At 46.1% G+C, this 26,586-nt stretch overlaps 1 protein-coding gene across 1 annotated transcript in view; it reads left to right on the top strand.

Moving 5' to 3' along the window:
- The first annotated feature begins 7,294 nt into the window (after positions 1-7,294).
- Positions 7,295-26,586, top strand: part of LOC140202052 (myelin-associated glycoprotein-like) — a 565,622-nt gene continuing 546,330 nt past the window's right edge. The window contains 4 exon segments of the mRNA XM_072266909.1: positions 7,295-7,580; positions 15,825-15,880; positions 21,866-22,219; positions 22,961-23,254. Coding sequence (XP_072123010.1) covers positions 15,835-15,880; positions 21,866-22,219; positions 22,961-23,254 — 694 coding nt within the window. The 5' untranslated portion in view covers positions 7,295-7,580; positions 15,825-15,834.

The raw sequence follows: 26,586 nt of genomic DNA, 5'->3' as shown, positions 1-26,586 counted from the left end.
AGGAGTTTGCATGTTCTCCCCATGAACGTGTGGGTTTCCTCTGGTTTCCTCCCGCAGTCCAAAGACCTGCCGCTTGGTAGGTGAATCGCTGGTTGTAAATTGTCCTGTGATTAGTCTAGGGTTAAATCGGGGATTGCTGGGTGGTGCGGCTTTAAGGGCCAGAAGGGCCTATTCCGTGCTGTGTCTCAATAACTCAATAAAAACTCCCGATCTCAGCCAGTCTAATCAGGTCAGCAACCTCTGAGCAGTCTTTATGATGAATTACCTGAAATAAATATCCTGAATAATTTGCACCAGAAACTGAAAATATCTTGTGAACACATATAACCCAGTATCATAAACATCAGTGACAAGCCTCACTGACCACCGTATTGCTAATCAGCCTCAGATATGGTAAATGTTGCAAACCACTGTCTCTGAAAACTGCAAACAATGAACCAGCCCCTCTGAATACCGTAAATATTGTAAACCAAAGGCCAAAGTTGCAGGTAAATTTATTAACGTGGTGTATGTTACCACATAGTACCTTGAGATTCATTTCGTGCAGGCATTTACAGAAAAAGAGAAATACCATAGAGTTTACGAAATGCTACTATTTGTAGAGACTGCAAACAACCAAGGTGCAAAAGAAGACAAACTGTGCAAATTAAAAATAATACTGACAAAAGGAGTTGTAAAGAGTCCTTGAAAGTGAGTCTGCAGCTCAAAGAATCAGTTCAGTGTGGAGGAGACCGAAGTTATCCACGCTGGTTCAGGAGTTGATTGTTGTAGGGGAATAACTGTTCCTGAACATGGTGGTGTGGGATATAACCAGTCTGACTGTCAAAATATTATAGACCTTCTGCACCAGCTGCTGTAAAGATTGTGAACACAACACTATACATACTGAGTTCAAGCGATATTAAATGTAAATATTGGAAGAGAAATGCACTGTACCATAAATATTGTGAAGAAGCTGCAGCAATAAAGGGTTTAAGATCGTGCTGGTGAACACAGTGACAACTTGCTGGCTACAAACAAAACTACTAATTATTTTATTAATCGCACTTCTTCACTAAAACAATCACTATAATCAATAGCCTATAACTTCCCTTTCACAGCTGAGCATCTGAACTGCCTGTACGACCTGGCATTTTTGCGGTGTGAACTGAGATTAGAAGGTGCAGCACACTTGTGACGTGGTGTATATGGGCTGAATTGAGGTGGCAGGTCCCAGGCCCAGGCCTGAGAGGGGGAACCAAGTCGATGCTCACTGATTTAAGTGCTGGGCCAGATGGGAAAGGTCGGGTACGGGCCAGACTGGAAAGGTCGGGTACTGGCCAGACGGGAAAGGATGGGTATGGGCCAGATGGAAAAGGTCGTGTACGGACCAGATGAGAAAGGTCGGGTACGGACCAGATGGGAAAGGTCGGGTATGGACCAGATGAGAAAGGTAGGGTGTGGGTCAGATGGGAAATGTAGGGTACCGACCAGATGGGAAAGGTCGGGTAGGGGCCGTATCGAGGCAACAGGTCTTGGGCCCAAGAGCAAATCAAAGCAGCACGACCCAGGTCAAAGAGCGAAAAATGACCCACTATTGGGCTGATTTAAACTCCAGGCCAAATTGAAAAGGTAAAGGTGGGCCGGTGTTAAGCTCGCTGCTCAGTGAGGTTCACTTGACTCTGCGGCGAACCGAGATTGCAACCTGCAACTAATGGCCTGGATCGACTGTGACTGGCTTCGTGGCTGTGGACTCACTTCTGTAACTTCAGTTCTGAATGACATTTGTTTACTTCTATTGTTTGTACAAATAGTGCTTTTGTTCTGCACATTGGGTGTTTGACGATCTTTTTCCAATGGGTTCCATTGGATTTCTTTGTTTTGTGGCTGCCTGTAAGGAGAGAAATCTCAAGGTTGTATATAGTATACAAACTTTGATAATAAATGTACTTTGAACTTTGAACTGTAACCTGCAAACAATGTGAAGACAGAGCACTAAGCAACATAAATATTATGAACACACTCTGCCAGATACACAAAAGTTTTGCCCTCAATACTGTGAATGCCAGTACCATAATGTACATTCACTGGCCATTTTATTAGTTACGCCTGTACACCAGTTCGTTAATGCAAATATCTAATCAGCCAATCATGTGGCAGCAACTCAATGCATAAAAGCATGCAGACATGGTCAAGAGGTTCAGATGTCACCCAGAAGAAATATCAGAATTGGAAAGAAATGTGATCTAAGTGATTTTGACAGTGGAGTGATTGTTGGTGCCAGAAGGGGTGGTTTGAGTATCTGAGAAGCTGCTCAACTCCTCAGATTTACATGCACAACAGTCTCTAGAGTTTACAGAGAATGGTGTGAAAAATAAAACAGAGAAAAATAATCATCCAGCAAGTGGCATTTCTGTGGAGGAAATGAGAGAGGTCAGAGGAGAATGGCCAGGCTGGCTCAAGCTGACATGAAGGTGACAGTAACTCAGATAAACATGTGTTGCAACAGTAGTTTGCAGAAAAGCCTCTCTGAACACACAGCACCAGAACACCACGAAAGAACACCCCGTGACCACTTTATTATGCAAAGGAGGAACCTAATAAAGTGGTCTCTGAGCATTGATACCATAGTTATGGTACTGGTGTAATACTAAATATCATAATGGTGACCCAGCTTACCGAATACCATAAATATTGCGAACTCACTGCATGAAGTACCATGAAGATTGAGAAACAACCTCACAGAATACTGTCAAGACTCTAAACACACAGCAATACACCACGAATATTGCAACGAGCCACACCGTGTCCTCTCACACGGAATTCTGCAAATATTGTGGACACAGAGCACTCTTCGTCGTAAATATCATAATTAAAGACCACGAAATAGCGGAAACACTGGATGATGTCAGACCAGACGCTATAAATATTGTGAAGCGGGTCCCATAAACATTGTGAAGGTGTTGCCGTTCACAAGTTACAGTGGCTACCGTAAATATTAGGAACACGGGCCACCAAATGCTGTAAATATTGACTGGGTCAATCGCAGTTCTACTGTAGCGTGAGCGCCAATACCGTAAACATTATAAACATCCCGCGCTAAAGCTGATCACTATTGGGTTGGCACATTGAGTACAGTGAAATGGCACCGTGGTTAAACTGGAAAGAATACAGAGAAGAGTTATCAAGCCGTTGGCAGGATTGGCGCGGCTGAGTTACAGGACGAGGTTGGCCAGGCTGGGTTTTTATTCCTTGGAACGGGGGAGAGGGAGCGGCGAATATATAGAAGTATTCAAAATGATGATAGGCATCGATAAGGTGGGCGGTAACTGGGTAGGACGACCGAAAGCTAAAGGGCACGGGTTTAGGTTAAGAGGAGAAACATTTAAAGGGGACCTGATGGACAAATTCTTCACACACAGAGGATGGTGAGTAACTGGAACGAACTGCCAGAGGAAGTGGTTGAAGCAGGAATATTAGTATCATTTATGAAGCGCTTGGATAGGTATGTAGAGGAACACGGGTTGGGGAATTTTGGCCGAATGGAGGAAATCGTGATTAGCTGGTGGGCACTGTGGTCGGCATGTACTGGTGGGGCCGAAGGTCCTGGAGGCGGGCTGTATCGCTGTGACTCCTCGCTGACTCTGTCCAATCCTATCTCTCTTTTACCACTGCTCTTCAGCTCCACCCTTCGTTTCAGATTCCTGCATTTTAACCTCCACTGATGCCTGGCTGGTGGCTCAGTAGTTCACTGTTGTTCAGCAAAGGAACAGGCCTTTCGGCCCATCATGCTAGTGCTGACCATGATACCAATCGACCAATTCCAGTGCATGGTCCGTATCGCTGCAGTCCCTGTGTGTTCACCTGTCTCCCTTAAGGTTTCTTCACTGTTGCTATCATATCTGCCTCCTCACAACCTCTGGCAGCTTTCTCCAGCCACCAACCCTTCTCCGTGTGAAAAAAAAGCTCGGCTGCGCATCTCCTTCAAAGTCCTCTCTCACTTTAAAACTATACCTTCTCGTACTTGACTTCTCTACCATGTCGAGGAAGACACTGTCTGCCTATTGCCTTCTGTGCCGTTAAAAGTATCATTAAAAGTTCAATTAAAATCCCTATCAAACCTCCCTCAGTCTCCGCTACGCCAGAGAAAACAATCTCATCCTCTCTAATCCAGGCAGCATCCTGGTGGACATCCTTTGCACCTCTTCAAATCCTTCCTATACTGGCCGAGCAGGAATGGATACAATACTCCAAGTGTGGCTTGACCAGTTTTAAACAGCTGCGACATAACTCCCTGATGTTGTTCCTTTTCGTGCTTTGCGGTGCAAAGGGCTGCATTTTCCCACTTTGCTGTAGCCTTTGACTGTTGTTTCAACCCAGCCCCGTACAGATAGAAAGCGTACAAAGTACCGGCCGGATTCGAATTCGGGACCATTCGCATCTGATGCTACGACACCACCGGCCGGCTTGTAGTCCACAATATTAACGGCATAGGGTACCGTAAATGTTGGGGAATAGACTTCCAGTATCGTAAATATTGTCGGCTGGTCGGGCACAAAAATATCATGTAATGATATCACAGTAATGAATCCTGTCAATATCATGGAACTCATAATATGAGTATTGCAAAAATTGTGGATTAGAGCGCTTTGTACCATAAGAATTCTGGGCACACGGCAATGCGTAAATATTGTGGACACACGACACTTAGTACTGTACATATTGTCAACACTCTGCATTGAGTACCGTAAATATTGTGGATGTAGTTCTGAATGCCCGTAAATATTTGGAACACTCAGAAAGAAATGTCATTCTGCTGAACATAGAGTCACATGGCACCGAAACAAACCCTTTGGCTGGACGAGCCCATGCCGGTCAAGATAGTCCCATTTGCCCACAGTTGGTCTATTTCCTTCTGAAATGCTGTTGATGTACCTGCCTCAACCACTTCCTCTGGGAGCTTGTTTCATGTGTGGGCCCTACTCTCTGAGAAAATAGTCACCTCAGGTTCCTGTTACATCTCTTCACTCTCACCATAAAACTCAATAAGATCACTTGTTATTCACCGCTGCTTGAGAGAATGAAGTCCCAGCCTGTTCAACCTCTCTTTATAACTCAGTCCCTCATGTCTCATATAGTGGGCTGCCCCACTATATACTCGGACTGTGTTGGTCATTAGTACAAATTTTCACTGCAGGTTTCAATGTTTCGATGTACATATGCCAAATAAAGCTAAACTTTGATTTCAGTAATCATAAAATCACAATTCCTGTGCTCAGTGCCCTGACTGATGAAGACCAGCGTGCCAAATGCTTTCTTCACCATCCTGTCTGCACAGGTCATCACGTTGAGGGAAGAATGTACCTGTATTCCCACATCCCTCTGTCCTTCAGCTTCCTGGAGCCCGACTGTTCACTGACCTCATTTGATTTCTCAAATTATAACAGCTTGCTCTTATCCAAATGAAACTCCATTTGACATTTGTCAGCCCCGCTTATTCAACTGATCAAGATCCGATAACTTCTGCACTGTTGACTTCACCACCTCTTTAAGTGTCATCTGCGAACTTCTTCACCATATCTTGTACATTCTCATCTGAACTGTTGATGTACAGTACTGTGCAAAAGTCTGAGGCATATGTTAAACAAAAGTAAAACAAAGATGCTTTCAAAAAGAATAAAATGGAAAGTTTCTAAATATGAAGGGACACTCTCCATTTCCCTAGTCGAGTGCAACTCTAACAAATCTCAAGTTTATATAATTTATACATTCCTTGATAATAAATGTATTTTAATCTTTGAAACACCAAATAGAACACAGCAGGCCACTTGGTCAGCACTGCAATGCCTTTGGAAAACCAATGCCTTTGAGTGAAAAACACGACAAAAGGTAGTGGATTCGGCCCAGTACATCACAGGTAAAACACTAACAGCCACTGGGCACACCTACATGAAACATTGCCATAACAAAACAGCATCCATCATCAATGATCGTCACCACCCAGGCTATGCACTTTTCTCACTGCTGCCAATAGGTAGAAGGTACAAGAGCCTCAGGACTCACACCACCAGGTTCAAGAACAGCTACTACCCCTCAACCATCAGACTGTTGAACAAAAGGGACAACTCCTTTGATTCAATTATCTTCTTATTTCATACTTGTTATTTGTTGCTATTTATCTGTATTTACACATTTTATTGACAGTTTACAGTTCCTGATGTTAACAGTTTACAGATCCTGTTTCAATAGGTACATTTAATGTCAGAGAAATGTATACAATATACATCCTGAATTTTGTTTTCTTTACAAACATCCACAAAAACAGAGGAGTGCCCCAAAGAATGAATGACAGTAAAACACTAGAGCCCAAAAGCCCCCAAGCTCCGCTCTCCCACGCACAAGCAGCAGTAAGGCAATGTCCACCCCTCCCTCCCCGACAAGCAAAAAAACATTGACACCACCCAACGAGCACTCAAGCACGCAGCAAAGCATCAATAAAGACACAGACTTGCAGACCCCACCAAAGACTACACATTCACCAGGTATTCGACATACTACACAGTTTCTCTGTCCCTAAAAAAGAAAAAAAGAGATGCCCCCATTTAACAGCAAGAGGGGAGACATAACAAAACAACTCTCTGATTCATGGTGTTGAAAGTCTGTTGCATCGCTTTGTCCGAGATCTTTACCTCTTGTTCTCCCACGGCACATCAGTCAGCGGCAGCCCACCTCCAGAGCCACGAAAATCCAGCACCCTGAAGGTGCACCTGTCTTCTAGTCCGCGTCCTTGGCATATCAAAAAGTGGCCGGTCATGAGGCCCTGTGAACGGGTCACGTTCCAGCAAAGAACCGAAGTCAGAGTGTAACTCCAGGTCAGGGTCTTCAAAAGAACCTGAAAGGGAAAAAGGTGATATCAAAGATAGAAATAAAGCTGTTTCCAAGGATGCAAGCAAAGGATTTGCTGTTTCTTTTCTGTAGATTTCCTAAGTATGCCTGCAGAAAAAGAATCTCAGAGTTGTAGGTGGTGAAATGTATGTACTCTGGAAATAAACTTTACTTTGAACTTTAAAATCCATCTTCCTCCCCACCTTCCCCCTTCCTTGCTTGTGGATCATCATTGCAAATTCCAGACCTGCTGGATGGGGGAATGCGGAAAGATGGTGGTTCCTCGGAATTGTGATGGGACAGAGAGGGGAATATTGTTGAGTAGGGGAGTGATTTAAGGTACAGAAAGTGTATGTAGATTTGTTTACCACCACAGGAGATGGAAAATATGAAGCAGAGTCAGCAGAGCAGAGAGTATCCCCACCCATGATCAAACTACGCATGTTCATCTGTATCTGTCAAGTTGAGAGTGTAACAGGAACAGCCCTTCTGTCATCTCACTTCCACACTGCCTTCCAACCCAGCCGCACGTCTCTGTGACTCTAACCACCAGGAGGGGGATTTCCGAGAGTCCTCCCACACGGAGGAAGTACTCCCTACCCCACCCCCAATCCATATAACCCCTCCGGATCCGACAGCAGGATCAAAGCCAACATTTCTGGCCTCCGTTTGCCGAAATCAGATCAGGAAGAGGTGAATCCGATCTAAGGCTGCTGGTGAGAGACGTGACAGTTGGAGTTGAGGGGAGGCATGTTTGGGTGTGAGGTGGGGGGAGAAGTGGGAAGACTGTGTAACTAATTTAACACTGGCTTCTGTTGCTACTTGCAAAGTTACCTCATCATCGATACGGACTTAGGAAAGCGAAGCCAAGTTTGGCAAAGTTTCTTAGAGTTTTCTGCTTGGCGTTGTCACAGACAGAATTGTGCAAGGGCAAACAGTAGTGGTTGAAGTGTACAAGGCTTAAAATAGAATGATTGTTAAGCAGAATTAGAACATGCAGGAGGTGTACGTGTGGGGATTAATGGACAGAGAACATTGTTGTGCTTGTATTAGATGCGGGATTGAACAGAGCCACTTCACGAGTTACACCCGGGAGGATCGTCTGTCATATCCCCAAGCTTGCGGCTGATGTGATGCTGGGAGGGTGAGAGAACAATTTGTAGGGATCAAGAAAGGAGGGAGACGGAAAATCTGGTGGGAGGTAGCGAGGTCATCCCCAGAGAGAGAGAAAAACAAAAAGTAACGCTGACATTTAATGGTGAGGGTCTGTGAGTCACCAGGGTCCTGAGGTTTGGCTGTGACAGCCAACACAGAACAAAGAAAATAGAGGATCGACCATGGCAACACACAACAGACCTTTGTCCCACGATATTGTGCCATTCTTTTAACTTACTCCAATATTGTTGTAACCCTTCCCTCCAGCATAAATAACCTCTGTTTCTCTTTTGTGCATTTAACTGTCTAAGGCTCCCTGAAATGATGCTAATGTATCAACCTCTACCACTACTTCGATGGTGCGTACCATGCACCCATAACACTCTTTGAAAAAGAAACTTACTTCTTGCATCCTCCGATCACCTTAAAGTTATGCCTTCTTATAATCACCATTGCTGCTTTGGAAAATAAACTGCTTGCTGTTCTCTGTGACTATACATCTTATCATTTTATACAGCTCTCTCAAGCTGCCTCTCATCCTCCATTACTCCAAAGAGGAAGCCCTCGCTCACTTAACCTTTCCTCATAAGACATGCTCTCTAATCCAGGCAGCATCCTGGTAAATCTCCTCTGCACCCTCTATAAAGCTTCCACGTTCTTTCTATAACGGACAGGGGAGGACCCAGAGGATTGGATGATAGGTAATGTTGTTCTACTGTTTGAAAAAGGCTCTAAACATAAACCAGTACATGATAGACCGATGAGTCTGATGTCAGTAGTGGAAATGTTATTGGACAGTATTCTAACAGACCGGATATATAAGTATATAGGGAAACATGGACTGATTAAGGATAGTCAGCATGGGTTTGTGTGTGGTAGATCATGTCTAACTAATCTTATAGAGATCTTGAGAAAGTTACCAGGAAAGTGGATGAAGACAAAGAAGTGGATGTTATCTACATGGACTTTCATAAAGCACTTGACAAAGCCCCACATGGGAGTTGGTCAAGAAGGTTTAGTCACTCAGCATTCAGGATGAGGTAGTAAACTGAAAGAGACATTGACTTTGTGGGAGCAATCAGAGAGTGGTAGTAGAGGATTGTCTCTCTGACTGGAGGCCCGTAACCAGTGTTATGCCACAGGGATTAGTGCTGGGTCCTTTGTTGTTTGTCATCTATATCAATGATCTGGATGATAATGTAGTTAACTGGATCAGAAAATTTGCTGATGACACCAGGACTGAGGGTATAATGGATAGTGAGGAAGACTACTGTGGCTTTTAGAGTGATCTGCATCATTTGGAAAAATGGGCTGAAAAATGGTAGATGGAACTTAATGCAGACATGTGCGAGGTGTTGCATTTCAGCAGGACCCATCATGGTAGGTCTTACACAGTGAACGATGGGGCACAGAGGAGTGTGGTAAAACAAAGGGATCTGGGAATACGGGTCCATAACTTGTTGAATGTGGCGTCACAGGTAGACAGGGTCGGAAAGAAAGCTTTTGGCCCATTGTCCTTCATAAGTCAATGTATTGAGTAGAGGAGATGGGATGTTATGTTCAATTCATATAAGACATTGGTGAGACCTAATTTGGAGTATTGTGTGCAGTTTTGGTAAACTACCAACGTGAAAGATATAAACAAGTTTGAAAGAGTACAGAGAAAATTTACAAGTATATTGATGAGTCCGGAGAGTCTGAGTTATAAAGAAAGATTGAAGAGGCAGGACTGTATTCTTTAGAACAGTGAAGATTTGACAGAGGTATACAAAATTATGACGGGTATAGATTGGGTAAATGCAAGCAGATTTTTCCACTGAGATTTGATGGGACTACAAGCAGAGGTCATGGGTTAAGGGGGAAAGGTGAGAAGTTTAAGGGGAACATGAGAGGGAACATTTTCATTCAGAGGGTCCTGAGAATGTAGAATGAGCTGCCAGCACAAGTAGTGAACTCCATTTCAACGTTTAAGAGAGGTTTTGAGAGGTACATGGTTAGTAGGGGTATGGAGGGCTATGATCCTAGTGCAGGTCAACGGGAGTAGGCAGTTTAAATTGTTTCAGCACTGACTAGATGGGGCAAAGGGTCTGTTTCTGTGCTGTACTTTTCCATAACTAAGGAGAGGACCAGAACGAAACACAATACTGCATCCAGAGCCGAACACAATACTCCCACTAGAACTGAACACAATACTCCACGTGTGGTCCATCCAGGATTTTATACAGCTGCAACATTATCTTGTAGCTCTTGAACTCAATCACCTGACTGCTCTCTTAATTACCCTCTCACCTTGCCCACAGCTTTCAGAGATCTATGAGTGTGGTCTGCCCTAATGCAGTCAGGAGAGGAAAGGGCATGGGGGTGTTCGTCGACAGTTGGAGGTAGAGAGGAGTGCCTCACCCCTATTCCCATGGGGGGGGGGAATGGCCCCTGGAACACCCTGTACTGTTATGGTCTCCATCACTGAGGAAGGTCAGACTCCCTTCTGGTGGGGAAGTGGTGAACATTTGTCAGACCAATTGTTGGGACGGTGGTGTTGGGTGGGGGGATGTTGTTTGGAGAGATCAAGCAGATTGGGACATGTGGTCCCCTAGAATACAGAAGGAGAATGGGGTGGAGGGAGTCTCATTGTTCTAACAGGGAAAAAAACAGGATGTTTACCCCAGGGATAAGAGGTCAGACTGAGAGGCATGGGATGGGAAGAGGTTTCTTCACCCCAGCGGTGGGAAGTCTTGGAAATTTCTCCTCCCCCCAACCCCCAGAGCTTGGTCAGAAGGGAGATGCAAGATTGAGAGGAGTAGGACATGAAGTAGAGGTTTAGTATAGGGGGCCTGGGGGCTGATCAGCTGGGATCTCGCTGCAGGGAGGAACGGTGGGGAGGGCTGAATGACCTGCTGACAGTTTCAGTTCCTCATCTTTTAGCACCCTCGAGAGGGGAGGGGGGAGGGTAAAGGGGAGGAAGAGATGTCCATAGCCAACCCCGGTGTGAGACGCTGGCAGAGAGGGTGGGGGAAACAGATAAATCTAGCTCCCCCCCCCCCACCAAACAAACCTTCTCTGTTCAATGACTCACCAACTCTCTCCCTTCTCTCTCTAGCCCTGTTCGCTCTTCCCCCCCGCCATCCCACCAACCTGATCTTTTCTGTGCAGTGGCTCCCCAGCACTCTCTTCCCTCCCTCTCTACCCCTGCACTGTCCCTCTCCCTCATGTGATCTCCCAACCCTATGTCCCCCACTGTCCCTCTCCTGACACATTTCACATATTCCCCCATCCTCTACCACCACACTCCCCAGCCTCACATTCCCCTTCCAGCCCAGCTCCCCTCCCTCTCCCCACATTCTCTCATCCCTCTGCCCCACCCTGTCCTCTCCCTCTCCTCTCACTCTCTCCCTTCTCACTAGCCCCACCCTCTCCCCTCACTCCTCCTACACCTCTCCCCTCTTTCCTGTCACCCTCTCTCCTCCCTCTCCCACACCCTGTACTCTCCCTCTCCTCCCACCCTCTGCCCTCACTCCTCCTACACCTCTCTCCTCTTTCCTATCACCATCTCCCCTCTGTCTCCCCCCACCTTCTCCCCCATATCTTTGTCTCGCTCCCTCTTCCTCCCTCCCTCCCTCATTCTCACTTGTCTCTCTCTCTGCCTCTCTCTCTCATTCCATTCCTCCCTTCCTCTCTCTCTATACCCCCACAGTTTCTTCCTCCCCTATTCTCTTCCCTCCTGTGTCTCTCATTCCCTCACTCTCTGCTGTCCCTCATTCTCCCTCTTCTCCAGAGAAGCTCTCGGGCTGCAGTCGCAGATGTGAGGGAGTGCCTGAGGCGACCTCTGTCAGAGAGGGGCAAAGAGAGAGGGAGGGAGAGACAGAGGGGATAAGAGTACAAGGGAAGGCGGGAGAGAGAGTGGACGGGAGGAGAGGAGGAAGAAGAGGAGGGAAAGGGGGATTTATTATTTGGTTAATTATTATTAATAGCTTTGTTGTATGCACAGTTTGTTCTCTTGTGCACACTGGTTGTTTGAATGGCTTTGTGCGTAGTTTTCCATTGATTCTAATGTATTTATTTACATCTTCCATTGAGGCTCAGTTGAAAGGAAGATGAATGTAAATGAAACTGAGAGGTTTGGGAGAGCGAGAAGGGGAAGTTCAATGTGTTAGGTTCGCTGAAAGTGGCAGTGAAAGTGGTTAAGAAGCTGACAGGATGCTGGTTTTATAAATAGATTACAGAACTAAAGATGGTGAAGGAGGTACAGCAGACACTTGTTCTGCAAACATGTGCATAGAGTTGGTGCAGGGGTTTTGGCTGCCTGGTCAGCAGAAAGTGCCATTAGCTGCTACCGACCATCACTGTGGCACTTGTATGTGTCCAGAACAAAGAAGAAGGCAGGAAAATTCATTGCAGACACTACACACCCTGCAAACTGCCTTTTCCAAAAGTTCCATCTGAAAGTGCTTATTGGGCAATTGAAACAAAAACCTTCATGCAAACAAGGCGAGCACGGTAGTGTAGTGGTTAGTGTGACGCTTCACAGCACTAGCAACAAGGATTCAATTGTCACTGCTGTCTGTAAGGAGTTTGTACACTCTCCCCGTGTCCTTGTAAGTTTTCTCCAGGTGTTCCACTTCCTCCCACATTCCAAAGACATACAGATTAGGGATAGTAAGGATCTGTGGAATGGGAAGAGGCCATTCTGCCCATCACCTTCCTGCAGGCAGAATGGCCCCTGCCCATGTCAAAGAGTCATACTATTCCTAACTTTGAGTTCTGAAATGAGTGGAGACCTCGTTGAAATGTGCCGTTCTTCACAAATGGGCAGGGTGTTTCTTCAGGGTGAGGCCACCTTGAAACAAGGTGTCATGTGTTCCTTACAGACATTTTCAGGAGTTAACAGCAGTCAGGAACCTGCAATGGAGTGGTGCTGAGCTTGAACAGGGTAGGGGGCTCAAAGGGGTAAACGTCTCCTGATTTATCCATCTTCCGCAAGCACACAGGTGCAGGATGTGCACAGTGAACGACAGGGCCCTGCAGAGTGTTGTAGAACAGAGGGACCTTGGGGTACAGCTACATGGTTCCCTGAAAGTGGACACAGATAGTTAGGGCTGTGATGAAGGTGTCTGGCATGCTGGCCTTCATCAGTTAGGACACTGAGTACAGGGGTTGGGACGTCAGCTTACAGCTGTACAAGACAATGGTGAGACCGCACTTGGAGTACTGTGTGCAGTTCCAGTCCCCCAGCTACAGTAAGGGTGTCATTAAACTGAAGAGGGTGCAGGAAAGATTCACCAGGATGTTACCGGGACTGGAGGGCTTGAGCTATAGGACAAGGTTGGACAGGCTGGGACTGTTTTCCCTGAAGTGAAAACAGAGGGGTGACCTTTTTGAGGTTTATAGAACCATCAGGGGTGTTGATAAGGTGGATGGTCACAGTCTTGTCCCCAGGGTAGGGAGTCTAAACCTAGAGGTATAGGTTTAATGTGAGAGTGGACTATCAGCTGTAAGGCACAGAAATAGGCCATTTGGCCCATCAAGTCTGCTCTGTCATTTCATCATGGCTGATCCATTTCCCTCTCTGCCTTCTCTCCATATTCCTTCAAGTCCTGACGAATCAAGAATCTATCAATCTCAGCTTTAAATATATCCAATGGCTTCAGTCTGCAATTCAACAAGCCTTTCTCCTCTCTGTGCTGAAGTAGGGCTGCGATCTGCAGCTAACCGGTTCCTGAACCGGCTGCAGTGATGACTGGCTTTGTCACTCTGAACTCACTTTCGTCAACTTTATTTCTGAATGTTATTTCCTGACTTTTTATTGTTTGCACAATTTACTCCACTTGACAAACATTGGGTGTTTGGTGGTGATCTTGTTTTAAATGGGCTCTATTGGGTTTCTTTGTTTAGTGGCTGCCTGTAAGAGATAAACCTCAAGGTTGTATATAATATATAAACTTTGATAATAAATATACTTTGAAACTTGTACTTCAATGATTGAGCCTGCAGTGCAGGGGTCCCGACCTGGGGTCAATGGACTCCTTGGTTAATGGTAGGGGACCATGGCTAAAGAAAGATTGGGAGCCCCTGCCCTCGTGAATCCCACAGCTTCACTGCTCTCTGCAGAATCTCTTGTGTTTCTGCCTCTCACCATGTCTGGTTCCAGCACATCCTCTGAGAGGGTGCAGGGAGAGGCAGGGGAGGAAGAGAGAGAGGGAGATGGAGTAGAAGGAGAGGGAAGAGGCGGGGAGTGGTGGTTAAGTCTAGTGGAGAAGTGGGGTTGGGGAAGATAGGGGAGAGGCAGGGGAGGGAGGTAGAATGACGTTGGATGAAGAGTGAGAGACGGTGTGGAGGGAGCAAAGGGGGGCATCAGGAGTTCGGGAGGGGAGATAGTTGGTATATGTTGAGAGAGGAGGAAAAAGAGGGGGACAGAGAAAGAGCTTTGAGTGGAGGAGGCGAAGGGAGAGGAAACAGAGATAGAAAGGAGGGAGAAGAGAGGTTACAACAAGAGAGAAAGAGAGAGAAAAAATGGAGAAGCGAAAGTATGGAGATAGCAATAGGAGAGGATGGGGGTTGGGTGGATAACCCATTTCATTCACCTCACCCTCCATTTTACCTCACCCTCTCCTTACACTCCTCACGCCCTATAGTCTAACTCCCTCTCCCTGTTACTAAATCCTCTCTATTCGGTGCTCCCCTCTTTCCCTCACTCCCTTCCCCTCTCTCTACCACTTCCTCACCTACCTCAATCCCCTCTCCCCATCTCCCCTCTCCCCTGTCTTTCCACCATTTCCTGCCTATTCCTGTTTCTCTCTCTCTCCCCCCTCCTCTCCCTCAGCCACCTCATTCCTTCCTCCCTTCCCTTTCCCCGCTCTCTTGCCCCACTCTCCACCTTTCCCTCTCTCTCCACTCTTACCCCTTCTTCCCAGTTTCATTCTCTCCCCACCTCTCCCTCCCCTTCCTCTCCCTTCTCCCCTCACATCCTCCTTTCCTCCACAGTTAGCCCTCCCTCTCTCTCCCAACTCTTTTCTACTCTACCCAGTCTGGCTCCCTCCCCACCTTCTCTCTCCCACCATTTACACTTACTCTTTCTCTCTATCTTACTTGCTCTGTCTCTTTCCCCATCTCTCTTCCTCTCTCAGTCACTCTCTTCCCCATTCTCTCTCTCTTCCTGTTCTCTCTCATTTTCTCTCTTTATCTCCCTCTCCATCTCTCCCCCTTTTCACCCCACTCTCTTCCTATACCTCCTCCCATTCTGTCCCTCCTCTGGAGTTGGGCTGGATGATATAATGAGCCCATATAGTGTCCAGCATGCCCAGCATTTCTACAGACAGGGACCTGATACCAGCCGCAATTCGTGTGATTGGTGAGTGCGTGGTAAATCTGAGCCCGGGGACCCCTGTGAGAAAATACCTTCCTCACCAGCTTACCCCAACCCCCCGATCGTGCTCATGGGATCATTCACATCCCACCACTTGACAACCCTACCACTACCCAGAGAGAAAAGTTATACACATGGGCAAGTCAGAATGATTCAGTTCCTGGAAACTCCATCTCCCACCAGCTCCACACCGCATTCCCGATAACTTCATCCCGAACAATCTGTCAGCCCCACACTGCCAGCCACTGAGATTCCCCGCTCTCTGCAACAGGGAATTCTGAGGATTTCCAAATCTCAGAGGAAAGACATTCCAAATCCTAGTTCCCTCCGTCCTGACACTGAGTGATCACAAGGCACTGGGCTGGAGAGGTGGGGCAGCAGGAGTGGATTCTGAGGTGAATCAGACACCCTTTGCCAATAATTCCTGTCTTGTGTTTAATTACAGACGCTTCAGAATGATGATGAAAACCATCCTTTTCCTGCTCCTCAGCATCCTCCAGGGTAGGTACATCGAAGGTGGAACTGGAGTTTGCTGAAGAAGGCAAAAGTTTTAAATATGGAGAGGCAGAGCTGGGGAAAGGGAGAAGACTGGGAGTAGCATTAAAGGGTACGGAGAAAGTAAAGGGAGAGTGGGGATTAAAGAGGTGGGAATGATGTGGGTGGAATTATGGGTCAAAGGGAGTGAGAGGACAGTGGATATTAATGGGTGCAGTTACTGAGGGGAGAGTGGGAATTAAAGGATGCAGTTACTGAGGGGGGAGTGGGTATTAAAGGATGCAGTTACTGAGGAGAGAATGGAAATTAAAGGGTGCAATACTGAAGGGGGGAGTGGGTATTAAAGAGTGTAGTCACTGAGGGGAGAGTGGGTATTAAAGGGCACAGTTACTGAGGGGAGAGTGGGAATTAAAGAGTGCTGTGACTTTGGGGATAGTGGGTATTAAAGGGTGCAGTTACTGAGAGCGGAGTGGGTATCAAAGAGTGTAGTTACTGAGGGGAATTAAAGGGTGTGGATACTGAGGGAGGAGTGGGTATCAAAGAGTGCAGTTACTGACGGGAGAGTGGGAATTGAAGGGTGCAGTTAAAGTGGGAATTGAAGGGTACCGGAGAGAGCAAAGAGTGGGTATGGAATAATGCACAGAGGGAGAATATTAAAGGGTATAGGAAGAGGGGAGTGGGTATTAAAGATCACAGCGAGTGAGGGAAACGTGAACTATTTTCACATGCTCTCCAAAGTCTCTGCATGTTCCCTGAAGTGTAATGCCCAGAACTGGAATGGATTATCCAGCTGTTATTAAATTGATGTTTCATAGCCTAGAATGATGCAGAACACAGCAGAGTAGAGCACAGGAACAGCCCTTCGGCCCATTGAGTCCATGCTAACCCAGGTGTCAACGTAACCAATTCCATCTGCCTGTGATGTCCAGCTGCTTCCATCTCTGCATATTTGTTTGTTTCAGCACAACCTTGTGGGCTGAAGGGCCTGTTGTCGTACTGTACTGTTCTATGTCACATTTATGTCCATATCTAAGATCCCCATCACAACCTCTATCACATCTGTCTCCACCAGCACCCCTGGGAGCACATTCCAGGCACCCACCACTCTCTGTGTAAAATCCCTTTCTGCACATCTCCTTTGAACTTTCCCCGTCTCTCCTTAAAGTAATGCCTCCTTGTATTTGACATTTCTACCCTGGGAAAAAGACGCTGTCTACTCTTTCTCTGCCTTTCATAATCTTATTAATGCTGTCAGATCTCTGAACTTCCGACACTCCCAAGAAAACTACCCAGGTTTGTCAGACTTCTTACAGCCCCTGCCCTCTATTCCAGGCAGTGTCCTGGTGAGTGTCTTCTGTTCCCTTTCCAAATTCTCCACATCCTTCCTGTAACGGAGTGACCAGAACTGAATTCATTACTCAGCTTACAGCCCAACCAAAGTTTTGTAAATCTGCAGCGTAACTTCCTGACTTTGGAACTCAGGGTGTACAACTAACAAAGGCAAGCATGCGGTCTGCTTTGACCTCACACTCCATATCACTATAATCTTGTACCTTATTGTTTACCTGCCCTGCACTTTCCTGACATGGTCACAGTTCTTCTGCATTCTGTTATGGTTTCCCTCACTCTCACTCCCTTCCCTCGCCTCTCCCAGTCCCCCCTCTCTACCCCCTCTTCCCCATTCCCTTTTCTCTCCACCTCTTTCCCTCCTTCCCTCCCACTTCACTCTACGCCCTCTATTCATTCTCTCCCTCTCTCCCCTCCCTCCCTCTCCTCCTCCCCTCTGCCTCTTCCTCTCATCTGATGAAGGGTCTTTGATCTGAAATATTGACTGTCTACCTGCTGAATATTTCCAATGCCTTCTGATGTTATTTCTCCAAGGTCTATATGACAGCTTTACTTCCCTAGACTTTGCCTTCGGGATCTGCCCCATTATCTAACCACCTCCCTTTTCCTCTCCTGGTGAACTGTGCATACCTGACCAAATTCCTCTGGAGGCTAAAGAAATGCAGCAAGTCTCCAGTGACCCTCACCAATTTTTAATCAATGCTCCACAGGAAGCCATGTTTCATGGCTTTGAACAGCAACTGATCTGCTCGTGAGAAGAAACACAGGGAGCTGTGGACAGCTCAGTCCATCTTGTCAGCTCCGGTGCCGTATTTAAATTTGCTGACAACACCACTGTCATTGGCTGAATCAAAGGTCGTGATGGATCGACATACAAGCTGGAGACTGAAAAGCTGGTTGAGTGGTGTCACAAACAGCTCAACGTCAGAAAAACCAACGAGTTGGTTATCGACTGCAGGAGGAGTAAACTGTAGGTCCGTGAACCTGTCCTCACTTGAAGATCAGAAATAGAGAGGATCAGAAACTTTAAATTTCTCAGCATTATCATTTTGGAGGATCTGTCCTGGGACCAGTACATAATGTCATCACAAAGGAGACACGACAGCACCTGTACTTTCCCAGAAGTTTGTGTAGATCCGGAATTTCATTAAAAACCTTGACAAACTTCTATAGATGCACAGTGGAGAGTATTATGAGTAATTCTGTCAGGGCCTGGCATAGATCCAGCCCAGTCCATCACAGGAAAAGCCCTCCTCATCACTGAGCACATTTACATGGAGCACAGGCACAAGAAAACAGCATCCACCATCCAGAATCCCCAGCATCTCCAGTTCTCTTCTTGCTACTGCCATCTAGTAGGAGGCACAGAAGCCTTTGTTCATTGGTTATGTTCCGTATCATATGACGTTGGCAATCATGGTCTTTCCATGACCGTGATAGTTTTGGCATATTTTTCTGCAAAAGTGGTTTGCCACAGGAGCCTCAAGTCCCAAAAAAACAGATTGAGGAAGAGTTATTGCCGTACACCAGGGTTTCTCGAGAGGTCGCTAGGGGTTCAACCAGAGATCATGATTTAAAAAATAAACATAGTTGTTTGAACTTTGCACAACACCATTAGCAATCTCATTAGGGGTCACTCAGTGCAGTGTGAAGTAGGACTGTGTTTATTTGGTTGAGTCTGGAGGTGAGGTCGGTCGGCTTATGAGAAGCACGAAATGTGTTTTCTGAGCATTGAATGGACTCGCCCAACTTGGGCTGTGACGTCTGCCTCTTCAAGTGTAAAATACACAGGGGTATTTTATTAACCTTTGTGTGGTACGGACACGTCTGACAGTCCACTGTGGTGATTTCTGAAATGGACGTATGAGATGGAAGAAGAGTATTCTCGACAGAGTCCTACGGACAATCCTGATAAAGTTAATGATGAAGAATAACGATCTTCTGAGTCATTTCAGTGCAATAGTACAACAATGGACACAAAAAGTCTGTCTTTACAATGAAAGCTACTTACCAATAGGTTTTATATGGACTGGCGATCGAGGTTGCCGTATTCGATTGTGCCTAGTCTGTAGCAAACAGCTAACAACTGCAGCAATGGTTCCAGCAAAATTGAAAAGATACTTAATTACAAATCACAGCCATGTGACATGTAAAAGCATTGATTATTTTAAATGGTATTGGAATCTCAAAACAGAGTAAAGCTTTTGTTAATAAAGTCACAGCCAGTAGAAAGATCAGGAAGCAAGTAATTTAGTACTAGAACTTATCACCCAGAAAAATGAAAAGCCACACAGTTGGTGAGAACCTAATAATGCCAACATGTAAAATGCTAGGACAAGGTGCAGAACAAGAAACTGAAAAGGTTTCACTCTCGAACAGTACGATAAGGTAATGCATTGATGACATGTCATGTGATGCTGTAGAGGTTTTGTGTGATAAACTGGAAAATGACAACTTCTCTATCCAGGTTGATGAGTCAACAGATTTCACCAATAAATGTCACGTTGTAGCATTTGTAAGATTTGTAAATGATGGTGAAAACTTCTTCTGTTGCAAATAATAGCCCAAAACAAGCAAAGGCCAAGATATATTTAATGTTTTATCTTCATATCTGGAAGCAAAAGGTCTGTCTTGGAGGAACCTCGCTGGCAGCTATACTGATGGTGCCCGATCAATGGTCGGCTCCATGAGAGGTTTCGTTTCTCTTGTGAATAAAGAAAATCCTGACGTTGTCACAACACACTGCTTTCTTCACACAGAAGACTGATGTCAAAAACACTTGAAGATGAAAAGAGTTCTGGATAGTGCTACAAAAATGGTTAACTTTATTAAACATAGACCAGTTCACTCGAGAATGTTTAAAAAACTGTGAAAACCTCGACAAAGAGCAAACCGATCTCCTGCTACATACGGACGGTGGTTGAAAGCTGAATGCAGGAGTACTTTCAAGAAAATAGCAGGCCAGATTTTGATGAGTGCTTTGAAGATTAAGAATGGCTGCAGAAACTCATCTACTTTGTAGACATATTTCATCATATGAACCTGGTGAGCAGGTCTCTGCAAGGCCTTGGAGAAAATGCTTTGACTTCAACTGACAAGATTCTTGGATTTAAAAGGAAACTAGATCTTTGGAAAAACCATGTTGCAACAGGAAATCTTGAAATGTTTCCATTGCTTGGGCTTGAGAGTGAGGAAGGATATCAGAAAATCTCGAGTCTGATTGTAAACCACCTGGAAGAACTGTGGAACAGAACTGAACTCTATTTTTCCTCCAACACAAGTGTATGACTGGGTGAAGGACGCTTTCTCTGAATCTTCTGCACAGCCAGAGAATTTGACTTTGAGAGAAGAGGTTGAACTTTGCGAGCTGCACTCTGATCATGCACTCAAGATGAGATTTACTGACCAGTCCCTGGACAAGTTCTGGATTTCTATGAAAGAAGAGTATCCTGCCATTCATAGGAAAGCAATGAAAGTTTTACTGCAGTTTTCAACTTCTTATGTGTGTGAGTGAACATTTTCTTGTTTAGCAAGCATCAAGAGCAAGGACAGAAATCATCTCATTTCAGTTGAAAATTAAATCTGTGTGTGCTTATCTCAAGTTCGACACAGAATTGAAAATTTGTGCAGCAAAAAAACAAGCACAGGTTTCACATGCTAGACTTATATTTGAGCCTGATAATGTCACCTATTAAGAAAATATTCTTTCAAAGTCTTGTATAAAACTGTGTCCTTGGCTATATTTTTATTCATAAGTTCTGACTTATGGTTTTTAGGAACTTTAGTATTCAAAATTGTCAATACATTTTCATGTTGTAAATATCATTAATTAATATCACTTTACAACTTTTATTTAGATTAAATCTACTGAGCCTACCTTTAGAAAAATTTAATCCCAGTTTGCTGAAGCCAGTTATTTTACAGGAATTTATTATGTTTGCCTTATAAGTTTTTAAAATTTATGGAAGGGATAAAAAGAGATTAATTTCAAGAAATGTAAGCTAAGCCGAACTATCTGTTTTTTTTTCAAAGGTTGGCTAAAGTACATTCTCTGCTCAAAAGAGCCTTGACAATTATTTTTGGATAATTATATCTACAACTTACTGATCACGCTTATGTACCGTGAGCTGTAGATATAATAATTTTTACACAGGTGTTCCCTGCGACCTGAAAATTGTTTCAAACGGTTCATTCAGGGCAAAAAGATTGAGAAAGGATGCCCCACACCATCAGGCTCCTGAACTTGCGTGTATATATTAACTCAGTATAACTCTGATCTGATTCTACAACCCACAGAGTCACTTTTAAGGATTCTATTACTTGTGTCCTCAGTATTTTTTTGAATTGGCTAATATGAGAGAGATTAATTTCAAAGTGATTGGAGGAAAATATAGGGGAAATTCAGGGTTTGGACACAGGGAGTGAAGGGTGTGTGGAAGTCGCTGCCAGAAATGGTGGAAGAGGCAGAAATTTCAGGGACATTTCACAGACTTTGATATAGGCCCAAAGATGGTGGAAAAAATGGAGGGTTATATGCAAAGGAGGAAGGGTTATAATAATCTCTGAGTATGTTCAATGGTTAGTACAACATTGTGGACTGAAGGGCCTATTCCACGGACTAAAGGAGAGTTGTTGTCTTGACAGGAGTTGTCTGCTCATGGTGGATGGTCCGAACACCACAGATCATCATGGTCTCAGATGGTTCCTGTGTGCAGATCCCCTGCACCTTCTCCCATCCCGCAAACTTTTCACTCACTGTGGTGAAGTGGTTGAAAGACAAAAAGATTCATGGGACCCTTGTCATCGATTCCAAAAAGCGATCAGACCCTCCGTTCCACCAGAGAGCTAAACTCTACCCACAGGGGGAAGCCGAGAAAGACTGCACATTAACTATTACTGATGTGACCCGGAGGGATGTGGGCCGGTACTATTTCCGAATGGAGACCAGCAATGGTGGGAAGTATTCTGGACCGGGTGGAGTCCTGGTGAATGTATCAGGTACGTCCACAGGCTGGATCTGATACTGTTAGGAACAGATCACAGGCAGAATGGATTCCTTGTATTCTTGTCCTGAAGAGTGACTTGGCTCTTCTTTTACTGATGCTCTGACCTGCGTATCAGATCGGGAGCACTGTACACAGTTCCAGTCTCTGTATCCATGGATCAGACCCACACCGGGGGCACCATGCACAATTCCTGTCTCCGTATCCCTGGGTCACACCACACTGGGAGCAATGTGCACAGTTCCAGTCTCCATATCCCTTGGTCAGACCCACATCGGGAGCATCGTCTATAGTTCTAATCTCTGGATCCCTGGGTCAGACCCACACAGGGAGCACCGTGCACAGTTACAGTGTCTGTATCCCTGGGTCAGACCAACATTGGAAGCACCGTGTACAGTTCCAATCTCTATATCTCAGGCTCCGACCCACATCGAGAGCACCATGTACAGCTTCAGTCTCCGTATCGCTGGGTCAGACACACACCGGGAGCACCGTGCACAGTTCCACTCTCCGTATCCCTGGGTTAGACCCACACTGGGAGCACCAGGCAGTTTTAGTGTCCTTATCCTAGAGTTTGCCCACACCGGAAACACTGCACATGGTACCGGTCTCCATATTCCTGTGTTGAGCCTCACTGGGAGCACTGTACGTATTCCGATTTCGATATCCCTGGGGTATAGCACACTGGAGTCCACTGCAATCACACAAACTGATTAACCCACTCTCTCTTTCTCAGGTGTGTCCAACTTGCCAATTATTTCCTCACCTGAGGAGATCATCGAGGGAAGGGAGGTGACGTTAACTTGCTCTGTGAAATACGGCTGCCCAGGTCACCTGACATGGACGGGTTCAGATGGATTAGCTGATCAAACTTCAACAGAAACTCAGCGCAGAGACCAGAACGTTGCAACAACCAGCCTCACTCTGAGCTTTGTCGCTTCCTACCAGGACCACGGCAGGACACTGAGCTGTGAGCAAACATCCTCACTGGGAAAACCTCCATCCCAAACTATCACCTTAAATGTGAAGTGTGAGTATTGGGAGCTGCTGAGCGTCACGGCAACAGACAACAACCTTGGCTCAGTGAGATCCATCACCTCTCATGTCAGAGTGAGGAGGGTCAGGGTCTAACACAAGACCACAGACTGGGAGGGGTGGTCAGGAGACAGCGCAGTGGGAGTGGTGAAGAGAAGGGCCATTGCAGGAGAGTCAATGGGGTGTTATGAGATGGATAGTGAGGAGGGAGTGCACTGGAAGGGGCAGTGGGGAGGGAGCTCTTTGGGAAGGGGGTGAGGAGGAAGCGCGATGAGAGGGGCATTAAGTAGGGAACATTATTGGAGGGATGGTGAGGAGTGAATACTATTAGAGGAGCAGGAAGGAGGCAGCACTTGAGGAGTTTTTGAGAAAGGAGTGCTGTGAGAGGGGCAGTGAGGAGGGAGCTTCACACTGTGTCTGACCCCGGGGGCATGTGAGGGGATAGTGTGGAGGGAACTTCACTCTGTGTCTGACCCCGGAGTGTGTTACACAGGTCTCTATCGCCCGTTACTTTTATCCACGCTGAGTTGATATTCGGTCCAAATGCTTCCTAGTCTCAGCGTTTTGTAGTGGAATTCGGGTATCTGATTTAACTGAAGGGGGTTTCTTTCTGTAGACGCTCCCACCAACGTGAGAATCACATCTCCCGCTGGTGCTCCTGTTGGTCAGAACATCACACTGTGGTGTGAATCTGATGCCAACCCAGCACCGCAGTACTACAGCTGGAGGAAGGTGTGTGGCTCTCGGCCATCAAATCCGAGGAGAAATGATAGAAAATATGTATTTCGTGTTAAAATGGAGGATGCCTCCTGTGAGTTTTACTGCACAGTGAAGAATTCCATTGGTGATCAGGAGTCTCCACCGAAACACCTCACTGTGGAGTGTGAGTAGTGACACTGTTCTATCCTGTTACCTCACACACACAATCTGATTCCATGACAACTTGACACAAACACACACAAAAGAAATTCTGCAGACGCTGGAAACCCAGAGCAACATGAGCAAATTGCTGGAGGAACTCAGCAGGCCAGGCAGCATCTATGGGAAGGAGAAGTGTCGATGTTTCGGGCCGAAACCCTTCAGCAGGACTGGAAATAAAGAGATGAGGGGTAGAGTTATAAGGTGTGGGTAGGGGAATGAGAACCACAAGCTGATAGGTGAAACCTGAAGTGGGGAGGGATGAAGTGAAGAGCTGGGAAGTCGATTGGTGATAGAGATACAGGGCTGGAGAAGGGGGAATCTAATAGGAGAGGGCAGAAGGCCATGGAAGAAAGAAAAGTGGGGAAGAACACCAGAAGGAGGCGATGGGCAGGCAAGAAGAGATGGTGAGAGAGGGAAAAGGGGATGGGGAACGTGAAGAGGAGGGGAGGCATCACCGGAATTTTGAAAAATAATTGTTCATGCCATCAGGCTGGAGGCTACCCAAATGGAATATAAGGTGTTGTTCCTTCAACCTGAGAGTGGCCTCATCGCGACAGCAGAGGTGGCCATGGATTGACATGTCAGAATGTGAATGGGAAGTAGAATTAAAATTGGTGGCCACTGGGAGATCCTGCATCTTCTGGCAGACGGAGTGTATGTGCTCGGCAAAGGGGACTCCCAGGCTATATTGTGTCTCACTGATATACAGGAGGCTACACTGGGAGCACTGGACACAGTATATGACCCCAACAAAGGTGAAGTGTCTGCTTGGGGCCTCGAATGAGGAAGGAGGTGTAGGAGCAGGTGTAGTATTTGTTCTGCTTGCAAGCATAAGTGCCAGGAGGGAGATCAGTGGGGAGGGATGAATGGACGTGAGGGAGTGATTCCTGTAGAAAGCAGAAAATAGGGGAGAGGGAAAGATGTGATTGGACGTGAGATCCTGTTGGAGATGATGGAAGTTCCAGAGAATTATGTGCTGGACACAGAGACTGATGGGCTGGAAGATAAGGACAAAAGAAACCGTATCCTTCTCTGACCATCTCCACAGCTCTCCCTCCCCAACCCTTTCCTCCTCTCTGGCTCCCACAATCAGTCTCTCCTGTACCCCTCCCTTTGCAAAGGGATTCCTGGACACCCGCCTGATGTGTCCAATGTTTTGTTTTCTTTGTGCTCCCTCTTTCACGATGACCTTGTGACATTTTGTTACGGAAAGTTACTTCCATCTGTTTCTTATTCTCATTGACAATTGCTGGTTTTGTGAATATTTACCCAAGATTTGCAGTTCCCCTTAACATTTGGAATAACTGGAGGGATTTTTACTCTTAAACACGTCACAGATAAACCCGAAGATGTGAAAATCCTGTCCAATGACTCTGTGGTCGAGGGATCACAGGTTATGTTACGATGTGAGGGTGTTGGGAATCCACCTGCAGACACCTACCAGTGGAAGAAGGAGTGTTCTGGGTTGGATATGAGACTCGAAGGATCCACGCATGAGCTTCAGATCCGGGTCTCAGCCGAGGATGAGTCCTGTGCCTATTACTGCAGAGCTGGGAATGGGATTGGAGATCAGGATTCTGAACCCAAATGCTTTAACGTTCAGTGTAGGTGTTTACATTTTGATAAAACTTTCACCGTCATCCAAACAGCCGCCTGGCCCGTGTTCGAACCTTCATCCCTCTCTCCTCAAACCCGAACCTGGTTGTAACCTCTAAACTTTTGACTAATGCTAAACTCCCAAACCCATACTCCTTGGCTCAATAGTCTACACCCTGCCCTAACCTTTAACCCCTGCCATTGCCCTACCCCCTAACCCCTGCCCTAAACCCTGACCCCTGCACCTTGACCTAATTTCTCACCCCTGTTTTCTGCGCTAACCCATAACCCTCGGCTGCGTCCTAACACCTTCCTTACCCGTAACCCCAGCCCTAAATCTAATCCTTAACTGCTGTTCTAATCTGCAACCCATGCTTCACCCCAAACTCCCTCAGGACTCCTGACCCCTGCCCCTGCCGTAATCCCTAATTCCTTGTACTAAGTCATATTCTGGCAGACGGAGTGTAGGTGCTTGGCAAAGGGGACTCCCAGGCTATATTGTGTCTCACCGATATACAGGAGGCTACACAGGGAGCACTGGACACAGCATGTCACCCCAACAAAGGTGAAGTGTTTGTTTGGGGTCCCGAATGTGGGAGGAGGTGTAGGAGCAGGTGTAGTATTTGTTTTGCTTGCAAGACTAAGCGCCAGAAGGGAGATCAGTGGGGAGGGATGAATGGACATGAGGGAGCGATCCCTGCAGAAAGCAGAAAATAGGGGAGAGGGAAAGATGTGATTGGTCGTGGGATCCTATTGGAGATGATGGAAGTTCCAGAGAATTATGTGCTGGACACAGAGACTGGTGGACTG

This window comes from Mobula birostris, chromosome 8, assembly GCF_030028105.1.
Source record: "Mobula birostris isolate sMobBir1 chromosome 8, sMobBir1.hap1, whole genome shotgun sequence".
Taxonomy (NCBI): domain Eukaryota; kingdom Metazoa; phylum Chordata; class Chondrichthyes; order Myliobatiformes; family Myliobatidae; genus Mobula; species Mobula birostris.
Note: the sequence above shows the minus strand (reverse complement) of the source record. Positions and strands in the feature narration are given on the sequence as shown.